This window comes from Macrobrachium nipponense, chromosome 41 (assembly GCF_015104395.2).
Source record: "Macrobrachium nipponense isolate FS-2020 chromosome 41, ASM1510439v2, whole genome shotgun sequence".
Lineage (NCBI taxonomy): Eukaryota > Metazoa > Arthropoda > Malacostraca > Decapoda > Palaemonidae > Macrobrachium > Macrobrachium nipponense.
In genome coordinates, this window is record NC_061102.1 from 11,419,482 (window position 1) to 11,441,416 (window position 21,935).

Here is a 21,935-nt window from a genome sequence, read left to right on the forward strand (position 1 = left end):
CAGACAAATTCAGTTGGCATCTTTCCTCCACCCACATAGCTGGAGTAAGAAACGTCATAGCAGACGCCCTATCCCGATCAGTACCCCTAGAAGTCGGAATGGTCTCTAGACGACGGGAGTTCGTTTTCCAATGGATCCTTCAAAGGATGTCCCAGGGCTACAGGTGGATCTCTTCCACATCTCAAGCGAACCACAAACTACCGTGTTATGTAGCCCCAACCTGGACCCTCTGGCTTACGCCACGGACGCCCTGGCTCTGGACTGGAACAACTGGGAGAAGATTTACGTCTTCCCTCCAGTGAATCTCCTTATGAAGGTCTTAGACAAACTCAGGACATTCAGGGGTCAAGTGGCTCTAGTAGCCCCAGACTGGCCGAAGAGCAATTGGTACCCCCTGATCCTGGAACTGGGTCTTCGTCCCCTTCGGATCCCCAGTCCCAAGCTCTCCCAGTCAGTACAAACGAAGACTGTGTTCGCTTCCTCAGGGATTCTCAAAACCCTAACTTTATGGATTTCATGAAGTTTGCGGCAAAAAGAGATGCGAATATTGACCCTCAGAATATTCTTTTCCTGGAATCTGATAAAAGGGATTCAACTTTGAGGCAGTATGATGCGGCCGTCAAAAAGTTAGCAATCTTCCTGAGAGAGTCTGATATCAGAATCATGACAGTTAATTCTGCTATATCCTTTCAGATCTTTATTTGAAAAGGGTTTAGCAGCTAGCACGATTACGACAAACAAGTCAGCATTGAAAAAGATATTTCATTTGGATTTAACATAGACTTGACAGATACCTATTTCTCGTCTATTCCTAAAGCATGTGCTAGACTTAGGCCTCTGTCAGGCCTACGTCAGTTTCATGGTTCTTAAACGATGTTCTAAAACTGGCTTCCGAAACCGATAATGACACATGCTCGTTTATGATGCTCCTAAGAAAAACTCTGTTTTTATTAAGCCTGGCTTCAGGAGCAAGAATTTCAGAACTGTCGGCTTTATCCAGAGATCCGGATCATATTCAATTCCTTCCCACGGGGAAGTGCTACTTTCTCCGGAACGTAGCTTTTAGCAAAGAATGAAGATCCTTTGATGAGATGGGAACCTTGGAAGGTACTACCCCTTCACAGATGTTTCCCTTTGTCCGGTTTCAACCTTACGAGCCTTTCTATCCAGGACCTCCTCTTCCTCATCGGGGCCCCTCTTTAGGAGGGAAAAAGGTGGTACTTTATCCACTAAAGGCATCAGGCAACAAATCCTGTACTTTATCAAACAAGCCAATCCTGACTCCTTTCCAAAAGCACATGATGTCAGGGCAGTAGCACCTCAATTAATTACTTCCAACATATGAATTTTGCTGATTTAAAGAAGTATACCGGATGGAAATCGCCGACAGTGTTCAAACGTCACTACCTTAAGTCCTTGGAAGCTCTGAAATTCCCAGCAGTAGGCAGCGGGTACGTAGTTTTCCCTGACTCTAGCTAGATTATAGTAGAAGTTGCAGTCCTCCTTTCTACCTGCCTCACCCAACAGTTCGTCTATTCCTGCCTTGTTCATTAACATTTACCTTGTGTCTTAGCTGCTTTATGATTGTATAAGTGCCCCTTCTGTCTGATTAGGGACACTCACATCTGATTACCATACTGATCTCATATGTTATCCCCTTTTTATTTTTTGCTAGGGGATACATCATAATGCAATGGTTACGGGTTTTGTATATTAAGTCATATACATTCCTAAGATATATTATTTTGTGATTGATCAAATATTTATGTAAATTTATACTAATTGCTATTTCTATTTTTGATACATGTTGTTACACAGATTTATTGTGATAGGTAATCATTGTACCTATTTGTATATATGTAAATTACCTTATATTATTAACATAATTAGATTTAAGGGTAATTTAAGCATAATTCTGATTTTGCTTTACTGTGTACTTGTATCTTTTTAGCAATTATATTCGTTCTTTTATTTTGTATCTTTCATTTGAGACCTATTTTGTTTTATTATATTTTATTTTACTTTGTTTACAATCTTGTGCTGTTTCTCTGGTACGATTTCGCGCAAGCGACACGAGCTGAGCCCAGAAAAAGGATTTTGACGTAAGGAAAAATCTATTTCTGGGCGATTGGCTCGTGTCGCCAGCGAAATACCCCCCCCTACCCATCCCTTCGCTCAAGATTGTCTGCTAACTTCAGGATGGCCACTAGAGGCGCAGCAGTCGCAAGCGTGGGATGGTGTAGTAGTAGTACGAGCTGCTCCCTCTGTGGGACGGCTCCCCTCTTGGAGGGTTTTGTAGTGGGAGATTTCTATTGGCATTTGGCTCGTGGTAGTGGTCTCACTCGCCTAGTGTTCATACCGACACCCTCTCCTAGAGGTGAGCGAGTCAGTTATACTGACCTTTTTCTTTATTTTATTTATTCTCTGGTACTGTGTTAGTACATTTACCCTAGAAATAATAGATTAAAGGATATTTTCGCTGGCGACACGAGCCAATCGCCCAGAAATAGATTTTTCCTTACGTCAAAATCCTTTTTTTTTTCCCCGGCGATTTTAAGAGGATTTAAAAGGTCATGGTCAATATCATTAAAGGATACTCGCTCTCGATCACCCACTGTGAAAAATATGGACAGCCCAGCCCAAGTGACTCCCGTAAACGTCTCCACCCACCACCTGAGGCCAAGGAAATATCTATAATTTCGTGAAATACTTCATTTTATAAAAACATCATGAAGGTCCTGTAACTGATGTTTCGAAGACTATCCAGAGAACATCTGAAGCAACAAAAGTGTCAGAAATGACTATTCGTAGACTTAACAAGGAAGCAAGAGAGGCGGTAAATGTAGTGGAATTTCCAGTGTTTCAAAAAATAAAAGGGAAAGAGAGTCTGTGACTGACTTGGATGATTTTGATGAAAATGTTTCTAATGGCATACTAGATCGATTGACTTATGAATTTATGTCTCATGTCCAAACACCAGAGCCAACCTGCCACTCAGCGTATCTATAATTATAGAAAGAGAAAGAAGGAATAGCTAAATAGAATCGGGAATGAAAAAGAAAAGTTAACAGGGAAGAAGCAAAGCCTTTCCCTCGACTTCCAAGGTCTAAAGCGAATCTTCCTAAGAAGGATTATATCTGCGGGAAGCATTTAATGGGACTTACCCATAGATATGGCAAATCTGCCTTTTCTATCTGGCCCCACCCTAGCGATCTTAGAAAAGTAAAACGCAGTATAGTATAGACTGTTTAGTTAGTGGTAAGACAGCGTTAAAGTTACAGCTTCTGTTGTGTCTCTCCTATTTTCCTAGTGCCATGTCTACTCCTCCTCCTAAACGCAAACGCTTATCATACGAACAGAAATATTCAGAAAAGTGGGAAAATGATCCCAAATTTAAACGTTGGTTGTCAAAAAGTAGTAAAGGCCCTTTGTTTTACCATTGTAAATGGTGTAATTCCGATGGGAAAGCTGGGAAGTCGGAGATAGAAAAACATGCTGCAGGGGCCAAGCATAAAAAGATTGCCGAAAGTATTCAGCAGTCAGTTAGTGTAGTTGATATGCCAAGTGTTAGTGGAGAAAACATAAGTAATAAAGTGAAGGAAGCTGAAATCCGATTTGCTGCTGTGCTTAGTGAACTTAATCTTCAATTTTCGGTTGCTGATAAACTTCTACCAGCTATGAAAGTAATATGTGCGGACCCAGAGGTAGTAAAGAAACTCAAATGTAACAGAACAAAATGTACAGCTGTTGTGAAAAATGTCATCGGTCGAACGAGGAGGGAAGAGTTGATTGAACTTTTAAGAGAAAATCGTTTCTCCCTAATGGTAGATGAATCTACTGACAGAGGCTGTACGAAACATCTTGCCCTTGTTGTTAGAGTTGCCACCTCAAAGGGCATTAAAGATGCCTTTTTAACACTCGTTCCAGTAGAAAGCGCTACTGCAGACAGTCTTCATGCATGTATAAAATCTGTTTTTGATGATGAAAATATTCCCTACAAACAGAACTTAATAGGATTTGCCGCTGATGGGGCCAGTGTTATGATGGGAGTTCATCATTCACTCTCAACTTTACTACAGAAGGACATACCTAACTTGTTTATAATGAAGTGTGTATGCCATTCCTTTCATCTTTGCGCTTCCTACGCATGCAGATTATTGCCAAGATGGATTGAAGATATGACCCGTGATATTTACAATTATTTTTTGTCACCAAAGCAGACTGCTGTCTTTAAAGAATTTCAAGAATTTGCTAATGTCAAACCTCACAAGCTTTTGCACCCCTGCCAAACTAGGTGGTTATCATTGCATAGTGCTGTAAAGCGGTTACTTGAACAACTTCCAGCTCTGAAACTATTTTTCACTCAAGCAGCCTTGGAAGATAGGCTTGTGGCGGCTGAATCTATTCTTCAGAAACTCAATGATCCATTCAGCAAGTTATATTTAGAATTTCTGGATTATGTGTTACCCTTCTTTAATGACCTGAACAAAGAAATGCAATCTGAAAATCCAAAGATTTATGTTTTGCATAACAGAGTCTCTGCAGTCCTAAGAACCATACTTGAATGTTATTTAAAACCAAGCTACCTACATCTTAACCAGCTCTGTCAACTGTCCGAATAAAAGATCCTGGTAATTTTCTGCCATTGAGTGAAATGTATTTTGGAGGTCGAGTGGCTGCATCACTCCAGAGCATAGGCAGTGACATCAATACCCAGCAGCTGGATTTTTTTCGACTAAGATGCCTTGATTTTTATATAGAAGGTGCTAACCAGATTTTGAAAAGGTTTGATCTGAAAAGCCAAATTCTCTCAAATCTCAAGGCCTTAGATCCAGAAAGTATTTTAATGAAAACTGTATCTTCTGTTGCTCCTTTAGCATCACATTTCCCAAATTTAGTTCCTGAAAACCAACTCAATGAATTAGATAGGGAGTGGCGCCTGCTTAGGAACACAGACTTAAACGTCCTGCCGGGAATGGGAATGGATTTTGCTTTTAAGTTTTGGGAGAAGGTTAACACATTGAAGAAAGGTGACGAAACACCTTTGTTTCCACTTGTTGGAAATTTCATGAAAAACCTACTATGCTTGCCTCATTCAAGTGCAAGCGTAGAGAGAGTTTTTTCACAAGTGAACTTGATGAAGACCAAAACAAGAAATTCACTGAGCACCGAGACATTAAATGGCATGCTACAATGCTAATAGAACATTTGAAACCTCGTCTTCTGAAAGCATGACAATAACACGTGCCCAACTGAGACTGATGGATCCGAAGATATATACAAAAAAGAACAAAGAAGGTAAAAGCAACTTTAAAAGCATTTAAGCTCTATATAAAACCTATATATAGAATATATATATATAATAAGATATATATATATATATAATAATTTATATAAATATACTATTATATATATATACCTATTATATTATAGCATCAATATATTAATACTAATTACTCTATATATTATATATATTTATTATATATATAATATATAATAATATATATATATAATATTATATTTATTTAAATAATATATATATAATAATATATATATTTATATATATATATTATATATAATATAATTATGATATTATATATACAATAATATAAGATATATGTACATGCCAAATGCATACATACATACATACATACATACATACTACATACATACATACATACATACATACATACATACATACATACATACATACATACATACATACATACATACATACAGGCGGTCCCCCGGGTTACGGGGGACTTTGGGTTCCGGCTTACGACGTTCCGAGGTTACGACGCTTTTTCTTAAAAAAAAAAAAAAAAAAAATATTCAATGGAAAAATCCGTCCTGGGTTTACCGACGCTTGTTCCGAGGTTACGACGCTGACGCTTCCGACGCTCGAGTTAACGACGCTTTTTAAAAAAAAACGCATACTATGATAAAAAAAAAATCCTTTATAGTTTAGCACAGTATATTAATTAAAAATAAGTTTTCTGGTTAGATTACCAACAAAAATTTTTGAGATTATGAATGATTTTCTGACACTTTTTATGTTGTATTTTTCTATGTTTTTTAGTGACGCCTCATATGCGGAACTAGTTTCCGAGCGAATGAATACATACTAGTTTACATATAACAGTCCCAAAAGCGCAAATAATGAAAAAATCATTGCTTGTTTCCAGTAATAATAACAAAACGAAGTTTCTGGTTAGATTACAACGCAAATTCCAAGTATCCAAAGAGAGACATTATCCAGTAATTTGATCAGAGAGAGAGAGACGAGAGCAGAGAGAGAGAGAGAGAGAGAGAGAGAGAGAGAGAGAGAGAGAGAGAGAGAGAGCAGAGAGAGAGAGAGGCGTCTTCCGACGCTCCGAGTTAACGACGCTTTTAAAAAACGCATACTATGATAAAAAATCCTTTTATAGTTTAGCACAGTTATATTAATAAAATAAGTTTTTTCTGGTTAGATTACAACAAAAATTTTGAGATTATGATGATTTTCGACACTTTTTATGTGTATTTTTTCTATGTTTTTTAGTGACGCCTCAATATGCGGAAAACTAGTTTCCGAGCGAATGAATACAATACTAGTTTACATATAACAGTCCAAAAGCGCAAATAATGAAAAAAATCATTGCTTGTTTTCCAGTAATAATAACAAAACGAAGTTTCTGGTTAGATTACAACGCAATTCCAAGTATCCAAAGAGAGACATTATCCAGTAATTTGATCAGAGAGAGAGAGAGAAGAGAGAGAGGAGATACGGAGGAGGAAGAGAGAGAATTTTTTTTTGAAGAGAGAGAGAGAAGACGGAGAGAGAGAGGAGAGAGAAGCGGTACTTCCGACGCTCCGAGTTAAGGACAGAGAAGTGTTCGTTTCGTTAAACGGCCAAATCTGACTCATGCCAGTAAATGTTTTGTTGATACTAATAATATAAGCCTATTTAAAGATACGTTTTACTTTAATTAGTCTATATGATACGTAAATAGTAATCAACTGTTCTTGTAGCCCTCAATATTTGGCAAAATCGAAGTATCCAAAGAGACACATTATCAGTACGTAATTTGATCAGAGAGAGTGAGAGAGGAGAGAGAGAGAGAGAGAGAGGAGAGACACTTTGGCAAACAATGGTCTCGGGGGTTTTTATAGCTTCCGTTCTGCTTGATGATCGTGGATATTGTAGAAGGATTTTCGACCATACTCGTTTGCCAAATCGACGATACGAACGCCACGTTCATGCTTTGCTATAATTTCATGTTTTGCTTCCATCGAAATCATTTCTTGGGTTTTTTCTTATCACCTGCTTTGTCTTTAGCTTTGAGACCCATGGTTAATAATAAAAAATAGACAAAATAACACGAAAAATAGGCGCAAATACAACGAACTAAACAACGACGTGTTAACATGCAGCACCAACAAACAAACAGACTGAACGCCATTTATCGGTCGCCTATACAACTAACACTCATCGCAAAATCGTATCTCAAATATTTTCGTTGTATATCAAAGAAAAAAAAAAAATTAAAAAACTTGTATTTTCGCAAATTTTCTGTTATATCTCAAAACATTCGTATATTAGGGCAATCGTATGTCAAGTTTCCAATGTAATTTGATCAGAGAGAGAGAGAGAGAGAGAGAGAGAGAGAGAGAGAGAGAGAGAGAGAGAGACGCTTTGGCAACAATGGTCTCGGGGATTGACGTAACGTTTATTTTCTGAACAGATAGGACAGAGAAGTGTTCGTTTCATTAAACGGCCTCTGACTCATGGCAGGAAATGTTTTGTTGATACTAATATATAAGCTATTTAAAGATACATTTACTTTAATTAGTCTATATGATACGTAAATAGTAATCAGCTGTTCTTGTAGCCCTCAAGATTTTGCAAAATCACTCCAGGTTTGTACATAAAAACTTCAAGAATGTAGTGTCACCAGAGGATTACAATAGTTTGTTTTTTTACCTTCAAGAACCAGCATTCTTTTATGAATAACTCCAGGTTGTACATAAAACTACAGGAAACAACATGTAGTGTAACCAAGGATTACAAGTAAGGTTTTATAACTAAATTTTATTAGTTTAAGACATATTTCCAAGCGTCGTTCCGCTTACGACGATTTTCGGCTTACGACGCGTCTCAAGAACGGAACCCCCGTCGTAACCCGGGGACTGCCTGTATATATATATATATATATATATATATATATATATATATACACACACATATGTATATATATTCCGTGGTCCATTCTGCACTATTACTTTCTGTTCTTTGTTATATATATATATATATATATATATATATATATATATATATATATAATATATATATATATATAAACATAACAGGGAAATTTTGTGTCAAACAGGGAAATTTAATCAGGCAATTTAGGGAAATTTTAACAGCTAGACCTGGCAGCACTGTCAGTACCATGTAGGTGTCAGTCATGAGCGGTCGGTTGTATCTCTCTCTCCTGCGGGATGGAATAACTATCCGTTTCTCTCCCCTACAATCGCGGTCTTAACCTCGGATTGAATGGATAGTTAAGCTAACATAAATATTGTATGCCTTTTGCTAAGAAGCTTTCAATAAGAGAGATAGTACAACCTTTCAATGCTGTTTACCGTAGGTAACATTATTAAAGGATTCTATCGCAGCAGAACATTATATTATGTAATGCTCTCAAGCTACGAAAGCATAGCTTATTAGAGTACCTGCTCAGACAAGAAAAGATGGATGAGTCGGATGGAAACATTCTCTTTGGGGCAGAACTTGTTTCCCTGAATGGACTATACTACGTATATAAAGCTTTTTCCTACTAAGAACGGAATTAACATGTGAAAGGATGTCGGGTACCATAAAGGCACAGGTGTTCTGGCACATAACATAAAAAGAAGTAGAAGAAAGCGCCAGTCTGGCGCAATGCGCCCAGAAGTGCCAATCTGGCGCAATACTCCAGAAGCGCCAGCCTGGCGCAAAAATTTGCGCCAGAAGCGCCAGCCTGGCGCAAATTTGCGCCAGAAGCGCCAGCCTGGCGCAGTGAGCCAAGAGCACCATCCAAGATTTTCTCGTTTTAGCGAGTTATTAACCTAAGAGTCCAGTAGCCTCTCGGACACCAAGCTCGGTAACGGCAAGATTCGTTCCTGATATCGTTACCCATTTAATCACTTAGGCCAATTCCACGACTCTCTCATATCGCAAAGAGCATCGAGAATCTCTTTTTTCGCTCCTATTCGCGTTAACAAAGAGATCCTTCTCGATCGACGATAATAACTGTTAACATGTTTAACATTTATTGGAAAGAGTTGTGAGAACCTGCGGAAAGTCTTCTTCATAGATCTCTCAGTAAGGTAGAAGACGAACAGGCTTCCTATAGACTGCTTCCTTTTCCTACTTCTCCCGATTGAAGATGACGTGGAAAATCTTCAAGATTATCTTGGCAGTACAAGAGCAACTGGCCTCTTTGGTGGGAATGTTAGCGCCTCGTAGGAAGGACGTTGCGCTTCCAATCAAGAAGTCTCGTCCTCTCCCCTGCGAAGCGAGAGGCGTCATGCAGACGTGAAGCTTCCAAACATATCGCAGAGGCTTCGGTTTCGAGAGCGAGATCGGGAGAATCATACGGAAGACACATAACGCCAGAGAGACGTGAGACGTCGTCAAGACATGAAGCGTCATTTAAAGCTGCTTTTAGACGCGAGGCTCCAACCAAAATTTTGGCGCCAGTTAGGACGCCTTTTGAGAGCGAAGCGTCTTCCAGGCGCGAGGCGTCATCCAGACGTCAGCAGCCACACAAGCGGGAGGCGTCAGCCGGGATGCTTGGCGGACTAGAAGCGTCATCCAAGCGGGAAGCGTCATCCATTTTTGGAGAGAAGCCTGAGCTGTTGGCGCCTTCCAGGACTATTAAAGCGGGGAAGAGGAAGGAAGATCATTCCCTTAGCCCCTCTCCTATTAGGAGTTTGTCTCCTCCAGAGGAAAGACGTACTGAATTAGCAGCGGAGACTCATCTAGACCCCAAGTTAGAAGTAAACTCGGAGGAGGAGTATCAAGGAAGAGAAGGACTGTCGAACTATAAAGTTTTGACAGCCTTGCTTCTAGAGGAGTATGGAGACGACTTGACTCCTGCCGCTCCTCCTTCTCGCCGCTCCTCCTTCTCGCGCGCTCCTTTTCTCGGAGTGCAAAAAAAAAAACAAAAAAAAAATGAACGAAGAAATCTTCGTCTTTTTCTTAGAATGAAGCCCGCCATTTCGATGAAGAGGGCTCTTCAGTCTTTAGACTCTTGGATGAAGTCGAAGAAGGAGTTAGTTAGAACGGTCTTCTGCATGCCTCCAGCGAGACTAGCTGGTAAAAGAGGCATTTGGTATCAGACGGGAGAGAATATGGGTATTTCTCTTCCGTCTACGTCAGAAGCGGACTTTTCGACCTTAGTTGACGCTTCACGTAGACAAGGTTTGAACTCTGCCCGTATAACTTGGGGCATTTCAGAACTGGACCATCTCCTCAAGGGACTCTTTCATGTATTGGAAGTTTTTCAACTTCTTAGATTGGTCCTTGGGTGATGTCCAAGAAAGCCCATGATTCTGAAGGACTCGAACCAGAAGTCCTTCTGTATTTTGTCTTGTATAGACAAAGCGGTTCAGGATGGCTCGGTTGAGATCTCCTCTTTGTTTGGAGCAGGTCTTCTTAAAAAGAGGACAGTATATAGTGCCTTGTTAACCAAAGCGGTCTCCCACGCTCAGAGGGCAGCGCTTCTGTACTCACCTTTGTCTGACTTTTTGTTCCCTTCTCAGTTAGTGAAGGACATTTCTCGTTCATTAACTGAGAAGGCGACTCAAGACCTTCTGACACAGTCAGTAAGGAAGAAGAAACCTGCAGACAGCCCCAAGAACACTGTCATTGTCTGATGAGGAGAAAGACCGGGCCTACAACCTGACTCAGATGCGCTAGATGCGAACGAACATATAGGACAGATAAGAGTGTCCGATGTGGACATTGCCAGACATCCTCGAGACTCTACCAAGCTCGAAGCTCCGGCAAGTGGGGAGGAGCCAACCAGGCGCGAGGCGCCAGGCAGAAGCGAGGCGCCAGGCAGGCGCGAGGTACCAGCCAGCCGCGAAGCTCCAGGCAGGCGCAAGGCGCCACTCCAACCGGGCGCGAGACGCCAGCCAGGCACGAAGCTCCAGGCAGGCGCGAAGCTCCAGGCAGGCGCAAGGCGCGAGGTGCCAGGCAGACACAAAGCGCCAACCTGGCGCGAGGCGCCAGCCAGCGGCGCCAAAGGGCAGGGGCTTCTAGGCGCGAAATCTCCAGCTAAGACGCGAGGCGTCAACCAGATGCGAGGCGCCAGTCAAGCGAAAGGTACCAGACAAGCGCTAGGCGCTAACCAAGAGCGAAGCACCAGCCAGGCGCGAGGTTCCTGCCAGGCTTCAGGCTTCAGTCGGGAGATATCCATTTCAAGAAAGCCCTGGTCTTCTTTGAAACATGGAGATCTCCTAAGCACTTCATAAGTGACTTGATTCCTTCAAACAGCTGAGAATTAAAAGCGCAGGAAGTGCGCGCTTTTGCAAATTCTTGTTCTTTACATAACAATATGTCATATAAGACATATTAGCTGTGTTGTACGGTAGAGGCAACTCTGTGTTGACTTCTCATTACACAAAAGATGTCAAGTTAACCTACGAGAGATCCTTCTCTTTTGGTTTATACGTTTCTGCGGATACGTTACTGGGATAAGGAGCCGACACTGATCCTTAACTTTGAGTTAAAGTTTTTTAACTTAGTGAAATTATTGGGGTTTTTGAAAGGAGTGTGTGGATAACTCTTTCCAATTTGAGCGCGAACCCTCATGTTAGGATCAGGTGATCGGGATCGGTGTTGCGCTCCTTCATAAGGTGTATTGTCATAGAAGTGGTCCAGTACCCATTGACAAAGTCCTTTCAGGCTCTACCGAGTAAGCGGTTCATATCCCATCGGCAGACCCACAAGAACTCTTAGCCATAGATCACATATCTCGCTAAAAGTCTTGAGGTGATGCAGATACTGGGCAAACAGCCACGAAGTCTACCACCTATCAGATAGGAACCAGGTTTATTTATACCTACAACATATGTTGTTTACCTGTTTATTCCATGTTAGCTGTCTCTTACCCTCCACCAAAGGGTGTCAATCAGCTATGTATATATCTGACAGGTAAGTTGATTGTATGAAAATGATATTGTTATAATACAATAAAGTTTCATACATACTTACCAGGCAGATATATACGATTAATGGCCCACCCAGCCTCCCCGCGGAGACAGGTGGAAGAGAAAAAATATGAATAGAAAACGGGAATGGTTCCTAATCCTGCCACCCAGGGCAGGACGGTAGATCACCTGACCTACCTGCAGCGTGTGCCGCGAAATTTGAATTTCTGTCGGGGACGACGGAGTCTTAGCTATGTATATATCTGCCAGGTAAGTATGTATGAAACTTTATTGTATTATAACAATATCATTTTTGTTTTTAATTAATAAAAAGAACACATCATAACTTGACTTTTGATCATTTTTTACTGCATAATTCTCTCAGACTGTTGGTGAAACATTCTAGTTGCTTGGTAATACACAGCTAAGCAATTTACACCAGCAAATTGAAGATTTCATTGCATCTGGTATTTTGAGGAACTTATTTGGTATTTTTTGACACAGGTTCTGAGTCAGACAACGGACCATCGCCGGCGTGTGCTCGAGGCTGCAGCAAAGCATATTCGAGCTTGGTTCATCAAGGTTCGGAAAATCAAGGCCATTTACCTGACCCTCAACATGCTTAACTTGGATGTCACAAACAAGTGCCTCATTGCAGAATGTTGGATCCCTACTGAAGACCTCATACGCATCAGGGAAGCACTTCGTAAAGGGACAGTAAGTAATGATTCTGTAAGATTCTCTTAATCACCTTACTATCCACTGCTTATACACAGGTATGATTATTTGCCAGAACTCTACGTATTTTCAAACCCTGCTCAGGCACTCGGTTACACTATGATCATTCTGAGTTTGCATCTTGTAATCCCTTTATCTATTGTCATCTGCTTACAGCCCCTTTTCAGTATGTTATTCATTCATACAGCTCATATGTAACTTTTTCTTTGTTTAATATCTTGATTATGTATATTATTTGATCTCATCATGGTATTCAACTTAATTTTATACAGTAAAGATATTTTGAAAGATGTTTATATTTTGAAATTATAACTGATCTTATGAAAGCATGAATTTGCCTACTTCTATATCAGTGTATCATAATTAAATATATTTAGCAAGCATGATGAGCAGGAATGACAGGGTTATATCTTTTATTGAAGTTCAACAAAATCTTTATGAAGAAACAATAGAAATCTGTATTACAGTAATAATATTTATAATTATTATAAATATTGTGAGTTTTACATAGCAGTAGGAGTAATAGCATAAGTTATGGTACTATAAGCTCATTTTCTTTTCTTATTTTTCCTTTACAGGAAAAGGCTGGTAGCTCAGTCGAGCCTATCATAAACTGCATGGAGACTAGCATCAAGCCCCCAACATTCCACAGAACCAACAAATTCACAAGTGCCTTCCAAAACCTCATTGATTCTTATGGAGTTGCAACTTACCGTGAAGTGAATCCAGGTAGTAGACTTTTTAGAATTTTTAGAACTTTTTCAAAACAAACAACATTCATTTGAGGGTCTGCTTTCGCAGCAAGTATTTAAACTGAAAGCTGTGGAAAAAACTTATTTTGGGTATCTTACAAGGAATGCAGTATTAACAAGAAGTAAACCTACAAAATTTAAATTTTTTAAGTTGCAGTTGTTGTCATAAACTGCCCTTAAAGGTGCACTCCTTCTATAATATATATTACTAATAATTAATTACCTGTCAAAATCATTCGGTTATCATCATCATCATTAAGAAATTTTGCAAATTCTTGCTTTAATGCCCAGCATATAAGTGGTAGTATTAGTAAGAAGGTTTATCGTTTAGTTCACTGACATGGCATTGGTTATACTTTTGAAAAATTAAGATATTAGATATAATTTTTCATTATTATATTTTGACATTAGTATTTTATTTTGACATTTAGTTATGTTATTGTTGCGACTACCCATCTTTTGATTCTCCGTTTTATTTGCGAGATAAAAACTTGATAATTTATTGCACAAAAATTTATAATTGTTCATCTTTTCTCCTGCAGCACTCTACACCACCACCACATTCCCCTTCCTGTTTGCTGTCATGTTTGGTGATGCAGGTCATGGTTTGATCATGTTGGTGTTTGCTGCTTGGATGGTTCTTAGGGAAAAAGCTCTCATTGCTGCAAAGATGAAAGGAGAGGTAAGGAACTGAAAATATTTACCATATTTGCCGGCGTATAAGGCACACCCCCTATTTTAAAGGATATTTTGTGGGGAAAAATTTTTTTAGTATGTTCCATCTTCCATTTATTTGAAAATATTTTTAGATTATTTTGTTGGGAAAGAATGTATGATTCTGTGCATGAAATACAATTGTGAGAGTATACTGGAATAAAATATGGACTCTGAAATTTTTCATTAATAAACATCAGGTAGGATTATGGTTTTGTTTGCATTCACTTGTTGCAAATGGCTGACAGGCTAACTCCCGACGTATCGTAAGTAATTTTTTAAAAATTTGTGATAACAGACTGATAATTTGGCTTGTTTTCAATATTTTATTAGTATTAGTAACACAATTCACTGCAATAATTAGACTTGTTTTTAAATGTTTTATTATTTGCATCAATTTTTGTGCCTACCCAGTGTGCTCACTGTAGGAAAGGCCTAGCCTAGCCTACGGCACTCTGTCTCCCATCCGTAATACGGCCGCATTGGGCGCAGGGCAGTTTTTTTTATACATTTCAAAATAAAAAGTGCCTAATATGCCAGCAAATACAGAAGTTTGACATGAGGTATGCAAATTCTGCTTGTGAAATAAAAGTGTTTGAGATCTGGATGTCTAGACCTTTAGGATTAGGGTTTGAAATAAGATTGTGTATACTTCCTTCTAAGAGTTTCCAAAGTCTGCACAACTTTAGCGTCTTGCTTTCAGATTTTAATTGGTTTAATATTTCTTTGCAGTGGTTTGAATGTACTATTCCCTTAGAATACATACCTTCATAGAATTGATTAAAGTGTATGTAAAATATTGGATATCTGAATTAAATGGAAAGGTACTATAAAAAAAATTTGTGACTGAGAAATCCCTTAAATATCACTTTTATAAAGTAATTTATATGTGTAATGTTTTCAAAGCAGCATGCCACAAAATGTAAAAATGTTTCTTTTTTCAGATCTGGAATATTTTCTTTGGTGGGCGATACATCCTCCTCCTGATGAGCTTGTTCTCTATTTACACCGGTATAATCTACAATGACATATTTTCAAAGTCCTTCAACGTTTTTGGTTCCCACTGGAGCGTTGGAAACAGCACAAATACAACGACTCCTGAAGAGATTGACCATCTGTGGTACAAGGAGAAGGAATTGACCTTGGATCCAAGATACAGGGACATATATGTTGGTGATCCTTATCCCATTGGATTTGATCCAATATGGCAGGTCAGTTCATGCTTTGGTTTCTTGCTTTGTACTATAACATTTCGTTTTTCTGATTCTATGTGCCATCACTTAGAAAGTTCCATAGGTTTTGTTTATATGTAGCTGAGAATTGTAGGTAGCTGATGCTTCATAGACTTTATAATTTGTTCATGAAACTTACCTGACAGATATATATATAGCTGTATTCTCCGAAGTCCGACAGAATTTCAAAATTCGCGGCACACGCAGTGGGCGGCCAGGTGGTAGTACCCATTCCCGCCGCTGGGAGGCGGACATCAGGAACTATTCCCATTTTCTATTCATATTTTTTTCTGTCGCCGGTTCGGGTAAAAAACAACTGTTTACAGACCTCGCCTAGGATTTTGAAACTTCATTAGCCGCTTAAGTATCCTAATTATTCTTTCGATTATTGACTTGGATTTGTGGCTAGGCATACGCTATCGTAAATTTTTCATTGCATTTGATGTCTGAAGCTAGTTAGCCTAGTTTCAGACTTTGTTGTCTGCTTGGGGTAAGGTGAAGCTACCGGAACTTTCGGTAGACACTCGCTTAGTATATATGGCGTTTACATGTTTTCTTTGCATAAGTTCAATGTAAAATTAGTGTAATGTGTGACTGATTACGGAAGAAGTAGGATTCATGTACGCATTTTAGAGCGTGTTAGAATCAGGAGTTTTCCTCCACAGTAAACAGAAGTTAGAAATAATGAACCTTCTAACCTCCTGTAGATTTTATTTTGCCTAACCCTGTGGTATGGCTTACAGGCCTAGAAGAAGTGTCTGCTAGAGGATTACATCAAGTAATCTTAGACTAAAGTGCTCGCTCTCCAATCAAGTGTTGTGAAAGTGTAGTGCCCCCTTGTGTTGTGGAGGTTGGGGGGCGTCAGATCGGCCCCATAATGCCTCTAGGCCTGGACCTCTGTCGGACTCCCAGGACTCAGGGAGAGGGCATGTCGAAAGCCGCAAGAGGGTTACGGGGGCTCCACCCACCGATCTGGCGTCCCTTCGGCAGAACCTGTTGACGCTTCCCAGGCTGCTAAAGATCGTGCACGTGCACGAATCTTGAAGGATTGCTTCTCGTCCTCAGCGGGCGTCCTCCCCGAGCAAGGGTTGGAGCTCTCGGAAGGACTCGCGCCCTCTTAAGAAGCTTTAGAGAAAGAGGACGCTTCACGTCCTCTCTCTCGTTAGGAGGGAACGTCAGATCGGCCCCATAAACGCCTCTAGGCCTAGACCTCTGTCGGACTCCCAGGAAACCAGGGAGAGGGCATGTCAAAAGCCGAAGGAGGGTTACGGGTTTTTCATGCTGATCTGGCTTCCTTTCGGCAGGGTCCTTGGTGTCGCTTCCCAGCTGCCGAAGATCGAGCACGTGCACGAATCTTGAAGGATTGCTTCTCGTCCTCCGAGGCGTCCTCCCCACACAGGGGTTGTTGGAGCTCTCGGAAGGACTCGCGCCTCCTAAAGAAGCTTTAGAGAAGAGGACGCTTCACGTCCTCTCTCTCGTCACGAGAGGATGAAACAGTAAAGAGACCACATTTACCCTTTTCGAAGAATGCACTGGCTCTTTTCCTAAGGGACATATTAAGGAGGCTCATTCTCTTGCCAGAAGAGTGATTTGAGCCTCCTGCGAGTGTACGCTCGTTTATACATTATTAAGGAGGCTCATTCATCTTGCCAGAAGAGTGATTTGAGCCTCCTGCGAGTGAACGCTCGTTTATACATTATTAAGAGGCTCATTCATCTTGCAGAAGAGTGATTTGAGCCTCCTGCGAGTGAACGCTCATGAAGTTAGAACTGTTTCAACCTCGCTAGCATTCCAAAAGAATTTGGTAATCAAGGACATTCTAGATTCCACCTTTTGGAGGAGCAACTCAGTATTCGTCTCCTCTCCTCATGGCGCTCCGTATACGTTATGTAACGTTCGCTTTACTTCGAAAAAGCAAGCTGATAAGTTTGACGTCCGGCAAGCTGCTTTGCACAGTCAAACAACTTATGTCTCTGGTTCGGCATAAGAAGGGCAATTTAGAAGTGAGGAAGCTTTTGGAGGTGCTCGACGTCCTATAAGTAGAGACATTCTCCAGGAGCTCGGCAAGCACCTTGCGAGGGTGTCTTTCGGACGCTCGGCGTTCCTTTGCTGAGTGCGTTTCTGGAGATGTTCTTTTGCATTACTAAGACGCAAGTTGTCGCACAGGCGGCCACTGTCTTTGTAAGAAGGTTTGAAGGTCTTTAAGGCCCGTCTTGAAGACGAAAGCCATAAGTCTTCCTTTAGTGTTCACACACTTCAGGAGCGGCTTGCGGCTCTCCATGGAGACTCGCATGAGGATGTCCCTTGAAAATATTCAACGTCATACGCAAAACGCGGTTCGTCATAACATTGAGATGTTGGCAAGGTCGCTCGCCAGGACGCCTCTTGGCGGGCCTTGCATGCATCAGGGCGCTTAACGAGTTCCTCTCTGAAACGTCGTTCAGAAGACTTGGTGTTCTCTGCTCAGACACGCTCGTAGCTAAGCAGGACGTTTTTTGAGGACGCTCAGCAGGACGCTTCCAGGACGCTAAGCAGGACGCTTTTCCAGGACGCTCGGCAAGACGCTTTTGTGGACATTCGCCAGGACGCTTCGGTGGAAGCTAGGCAGGACGCTTTGCGAGAGAAAAAGACTTGTAGAAGGCGTCTTATTTGCTGTTCAGGACGTTTCTTAGGACGCTTGACGCTTTCTAAACGCTCGTCTAGAGGAGGTTTTTTCAGGACTCTCCACAGGACATTCCTTTACAGAAATTTTTAAAAAGGATTCGGAGTTAGCGGAGAGACATACCCGAATTTTTTCTTCGATCCCTCTTTCCTCTTCATCGATTTCTCTGAGAATCGGGAAGATTATATACTCGGATTCCTGGGTGACTTTCGGTCATGTTAAAGGGTTTTCCCCTATTAGCAAAGTGCTAATAGTTTTGTCAAGTAAGGACGTTTTCCCCATTGTCAAGATACTAAACGTTTTGTCATTTAAGTGGGGGACCCCTCATAAATGGTGTAGTTCTCATTGACATAGATCTTAACGTTTTTATCGTTTAAGCGGATAAACTCATTAACAAATTTCGGAAGAGCTCTCATTCATTTTCAGAGGCTCATCCGGGGAGTAAGAAAAGACTTGTAGACTAGATCCAGGAAGTCTTATGTCCAATATCATAAGAACATTGAACGGTCCTTTTCGATCCTCGGTTCTCTCTTGATGATCTCTATTCGAATATTACTCCCTTTTCTTGGCAAGAGTCTTGGCAAAGAGTCAAGGAGTTCTTTTAAAAAGTCTCATTCATTAGAACGTGGACAGTCGTTTTCCTTTCTTTCTCTCTTCCTCGTCGAGGAAAGATGTAGTTGAGAATTCGATGTTCAAATTACTACAATACTTACGTAGTTTATCTTTGCGTCATTTTGCTAACGCATGGGTCAAGTCATATACGCATATCGTATTTACCTCTGTGGATAGAAGCCGAAAGAACTGTTGTTCTAATGTATTTAATTGACACTCCCTTCAACCTTCCAAGAGTTTTCGGAGTAAGAACAACTCTTCAGGTATTGTTACAACAACACCAACTCAGCTTCTGTATTTAGCGAATTTTGTTTCGTTTAAATATGCCTGCTTGAGAGTTTCCTTTTGCTCGATAATTTCATACCTATCCCTTCGTAAAAGGAGTAGCTGGCAACTCAGGCAGATAGTGCGAGACGATGAACAAGGCTGCTGTTACTGTGATCTACGCAGTTCCGGCTAGCTCGGTGACATGCGCGGTTGGTTACGTCTGTTTCCCTTGCGGGAATGGTTGAATAAGCCGTCTCTCTGCCCTACATGGATTTTAGCCTCGGGTTGAGGAAATTTCTAGTAATTTCAACAAGATATCTCTTATACTTGTTCGGTGCGGGTTTACCGCACGGGAATTCTGTACGAATCTACCGCGGCATAGCACTATAATAATGCTCTCCTGCTTATGCAAAGCGCAGCCTTATTTAGGGAAGGAAGCAGGCTGAGTGAGGGAATGGATGAGTTTGCTGGGGACCATTTCCTCGCTGGAGAAGCTTGTTTTCCCTGAATAAACAGCAATTCAGACCTCTACAATTTTTCCTCACGAAGAAATTGGAATAACATCAAAGATCTAGTAATAATTCTAATTTTCTCTCAACGGCTTGAGGATCACCTCGGGTGATAGCGAGAGGATGCCAGACATCCGAACAGAGGAACAGATGTTCTGGCACATTGTCTGAAAGAATTGGAAGCCAAATTGGTCGGCTCTCCAGTTCCTCGAAGGGTGAGTTTGGATCGAGTGGCCCAAATCATCTCGGATAATTTCTCAGCTCTCTCATAGCTCAAGAAGAGAGAATTAGTTATGGGCTTGGGCACGGAACGTAACGATCCTCAAGAGGTTCGTTAAACTAGTGCATGTCCGTGCGGGTCTTCTCGATCGAAGGCAACAACTACTGACGTCTGAGTAATCCTCACTTAGAAGTATGTCGAAAGTGAGGAGAGACTGAGGGCGTCCTTTCGTTAAGTTTTTCGTAATATTGAAGATGAAGGAGCTTCCTCTTAAGTTGTTCCCTTATTCATGATCCTAGAGGATTAGCTTTAGTCGCCACATGTTGGCCTCTAAGAGGTTGGATTCACAGAGGTCAGGTAATTCAGAGAATTGTCCAAAGACCCTTCCCGAGAGAATCGGTGTAATCTAACATCGTCACTTAGTGAAGTATCTAATATCTCTCCTCTCGGAGTCTGAAGGCGTTCAGACTATCGAGAAGCGATAAGATCTTCAAGATTATGGCAGTCTCTTGGCCAAGGCAAAGCAGTGCTGCCTATTTTCAGTGTTCAATCGGTGCGGGCCGTTTCTGGAGATAGTGAAGGGAAATGACTGTTCCTCCAACTCGACCTCTGTGAATTTCTTTATGGTTCTATCTTTCCGTATGAAGTATGAGATAAGATAGTAGTCCTAACTATTGTAGAATATGTAAATATGTTGTTGACGGCCTCTAGGCTCAGAGATTCGGTTCTGTCAAACAACAAAGCTTCACGATCTTTGAGGTCTGGGGAGATCTTGAAATTCTCTGGATCGCAGGTTCCGGCATGGAACTTAGACGTAGTCTGAGTTTCTGATGCCAAAAGCATTTCGAACCTATCCTTTCTGCGAACTTAATACACGTCTCCAGAAAGGCTAACATTCTAACCGCTCTAGCCACGGCAAAGAGGGTTAGTGAGCTTTTAGCCATCATCAGAGGTTTTAGCTTTAAAGGACATAATGCGGTCTGTCCTCTAAGCCTTCCGTTCTTGATAAGAACGAAAACCTGTCTAACCCTTGACCCGAAGGCTTGGAGACCAAGGGTATGGCACAAATTATTGGGCAAGGGCATTAGAGAGTCCTGTGCCCTGTCGGGTCTCTCAAGTTTTATCTTGATAAAACTATAGAAAGTCGAGGTCAACGGACAATCTGCGGTGTTCCGTAAAAGACCAGACTAGTTCATGTCCAAGAACACCCTGGCATTATAGTCAAGGAGTTCTTTTAAGAAGTCTCATTCGTTATGTTTGCATAGAGATTTGAGATTTTTTCTTAATATGAATGCTCAAGAGGTGAGGGCGCGGCCTCGGAAGCATTTCAACAGGGCATGACACTCAGTAACATCCTGAGTGCCACGCTTTAGCGAAGCAATTCTGTGTTCGCTTCACACTCCCGACGGGATGTGAAGACGACATTTGAGATCTGTAAGTCGCTAGGACCATACATATCCGTAGATATATTATTAGGGGCAGCAAGCAACACGAATCCTATCCTATAGAAAAGGGATGGTGTGCTTTTTAACTTTGAAGGGTTGGTCGCTTGAGGCGCGTTCCTTTTCTTTAGCCTAGAAGTTATGGAACTAACTTTGATAGGTTAGGTCAGGTGGTGGTTTTTAGCTTCGTTGCCCTCAGAAGTATGGTCATATGGTCTAGTCACATTGTGGTCACGCCCCCGTTGACAGATCATCTAGAGCGCACCAGCATTACAGGTCTCTACCTCGCTGGCAACTCTAGTAACGCAGAAGCAGACTTTGGTGACAGTAATCACGAAGTCGGCTATGCTAACAGGTGAGGAACCAAGATGTATATCATCGACTTAATTTAGTTTCCCAAAAATCCTATTCTGTCTCTTCCCACCATCCGAAGGTGGGATTCAGCTATATATATATCTGTCAGGTAAGTTTCATGAACAAAATGTTATTGTTATAATACAATTAAGTTTGTTCATACTTACCTGGCAGATATATATATAGCTGTATTCTCCGAAGTCTGACAGAATTTCAAAATTCGCGGCACACGCAGTGGGCGGCCAGGTGGTAG

The 21,935-nt window shown here is 41.0% G+C and overlaps 1 protein-coding gene across 2 annotated transcripts in view; it reads left to right on the forward strand.

Annotated features, from left to right (window-relative positions):
• Positions 1–21,935, forward strand: part of LOC135212495 (V-type proton ATPase 116 kDa subunit a 1-like) — a 60,217-nt gene that overhangs the window by 32,412 nt on the left and 5,870 nt on the right. For both annotated transcript variants that reach the window (XM_064245983.1, XM_064245984.1), the window contains exons 8-11: positions 12,685–12,897; positions 13,497–13,647; positions 14,213–14,352; positions 15,329–15,595. In XM_064245983.1, coding sequence (XP_064102053.1) covers positions 12,685–12,897; positions 13,497–13,647; positions 14,213–14,352; positions 15,329–15,595 — 771 coding nt within the window. The remainder of the gene's footprint in view (positions 1–12,684; positions 12,898–13,496; positions 13,648–14,212; positions 14,353–15,328; positions 15,596–21,935) is intronic.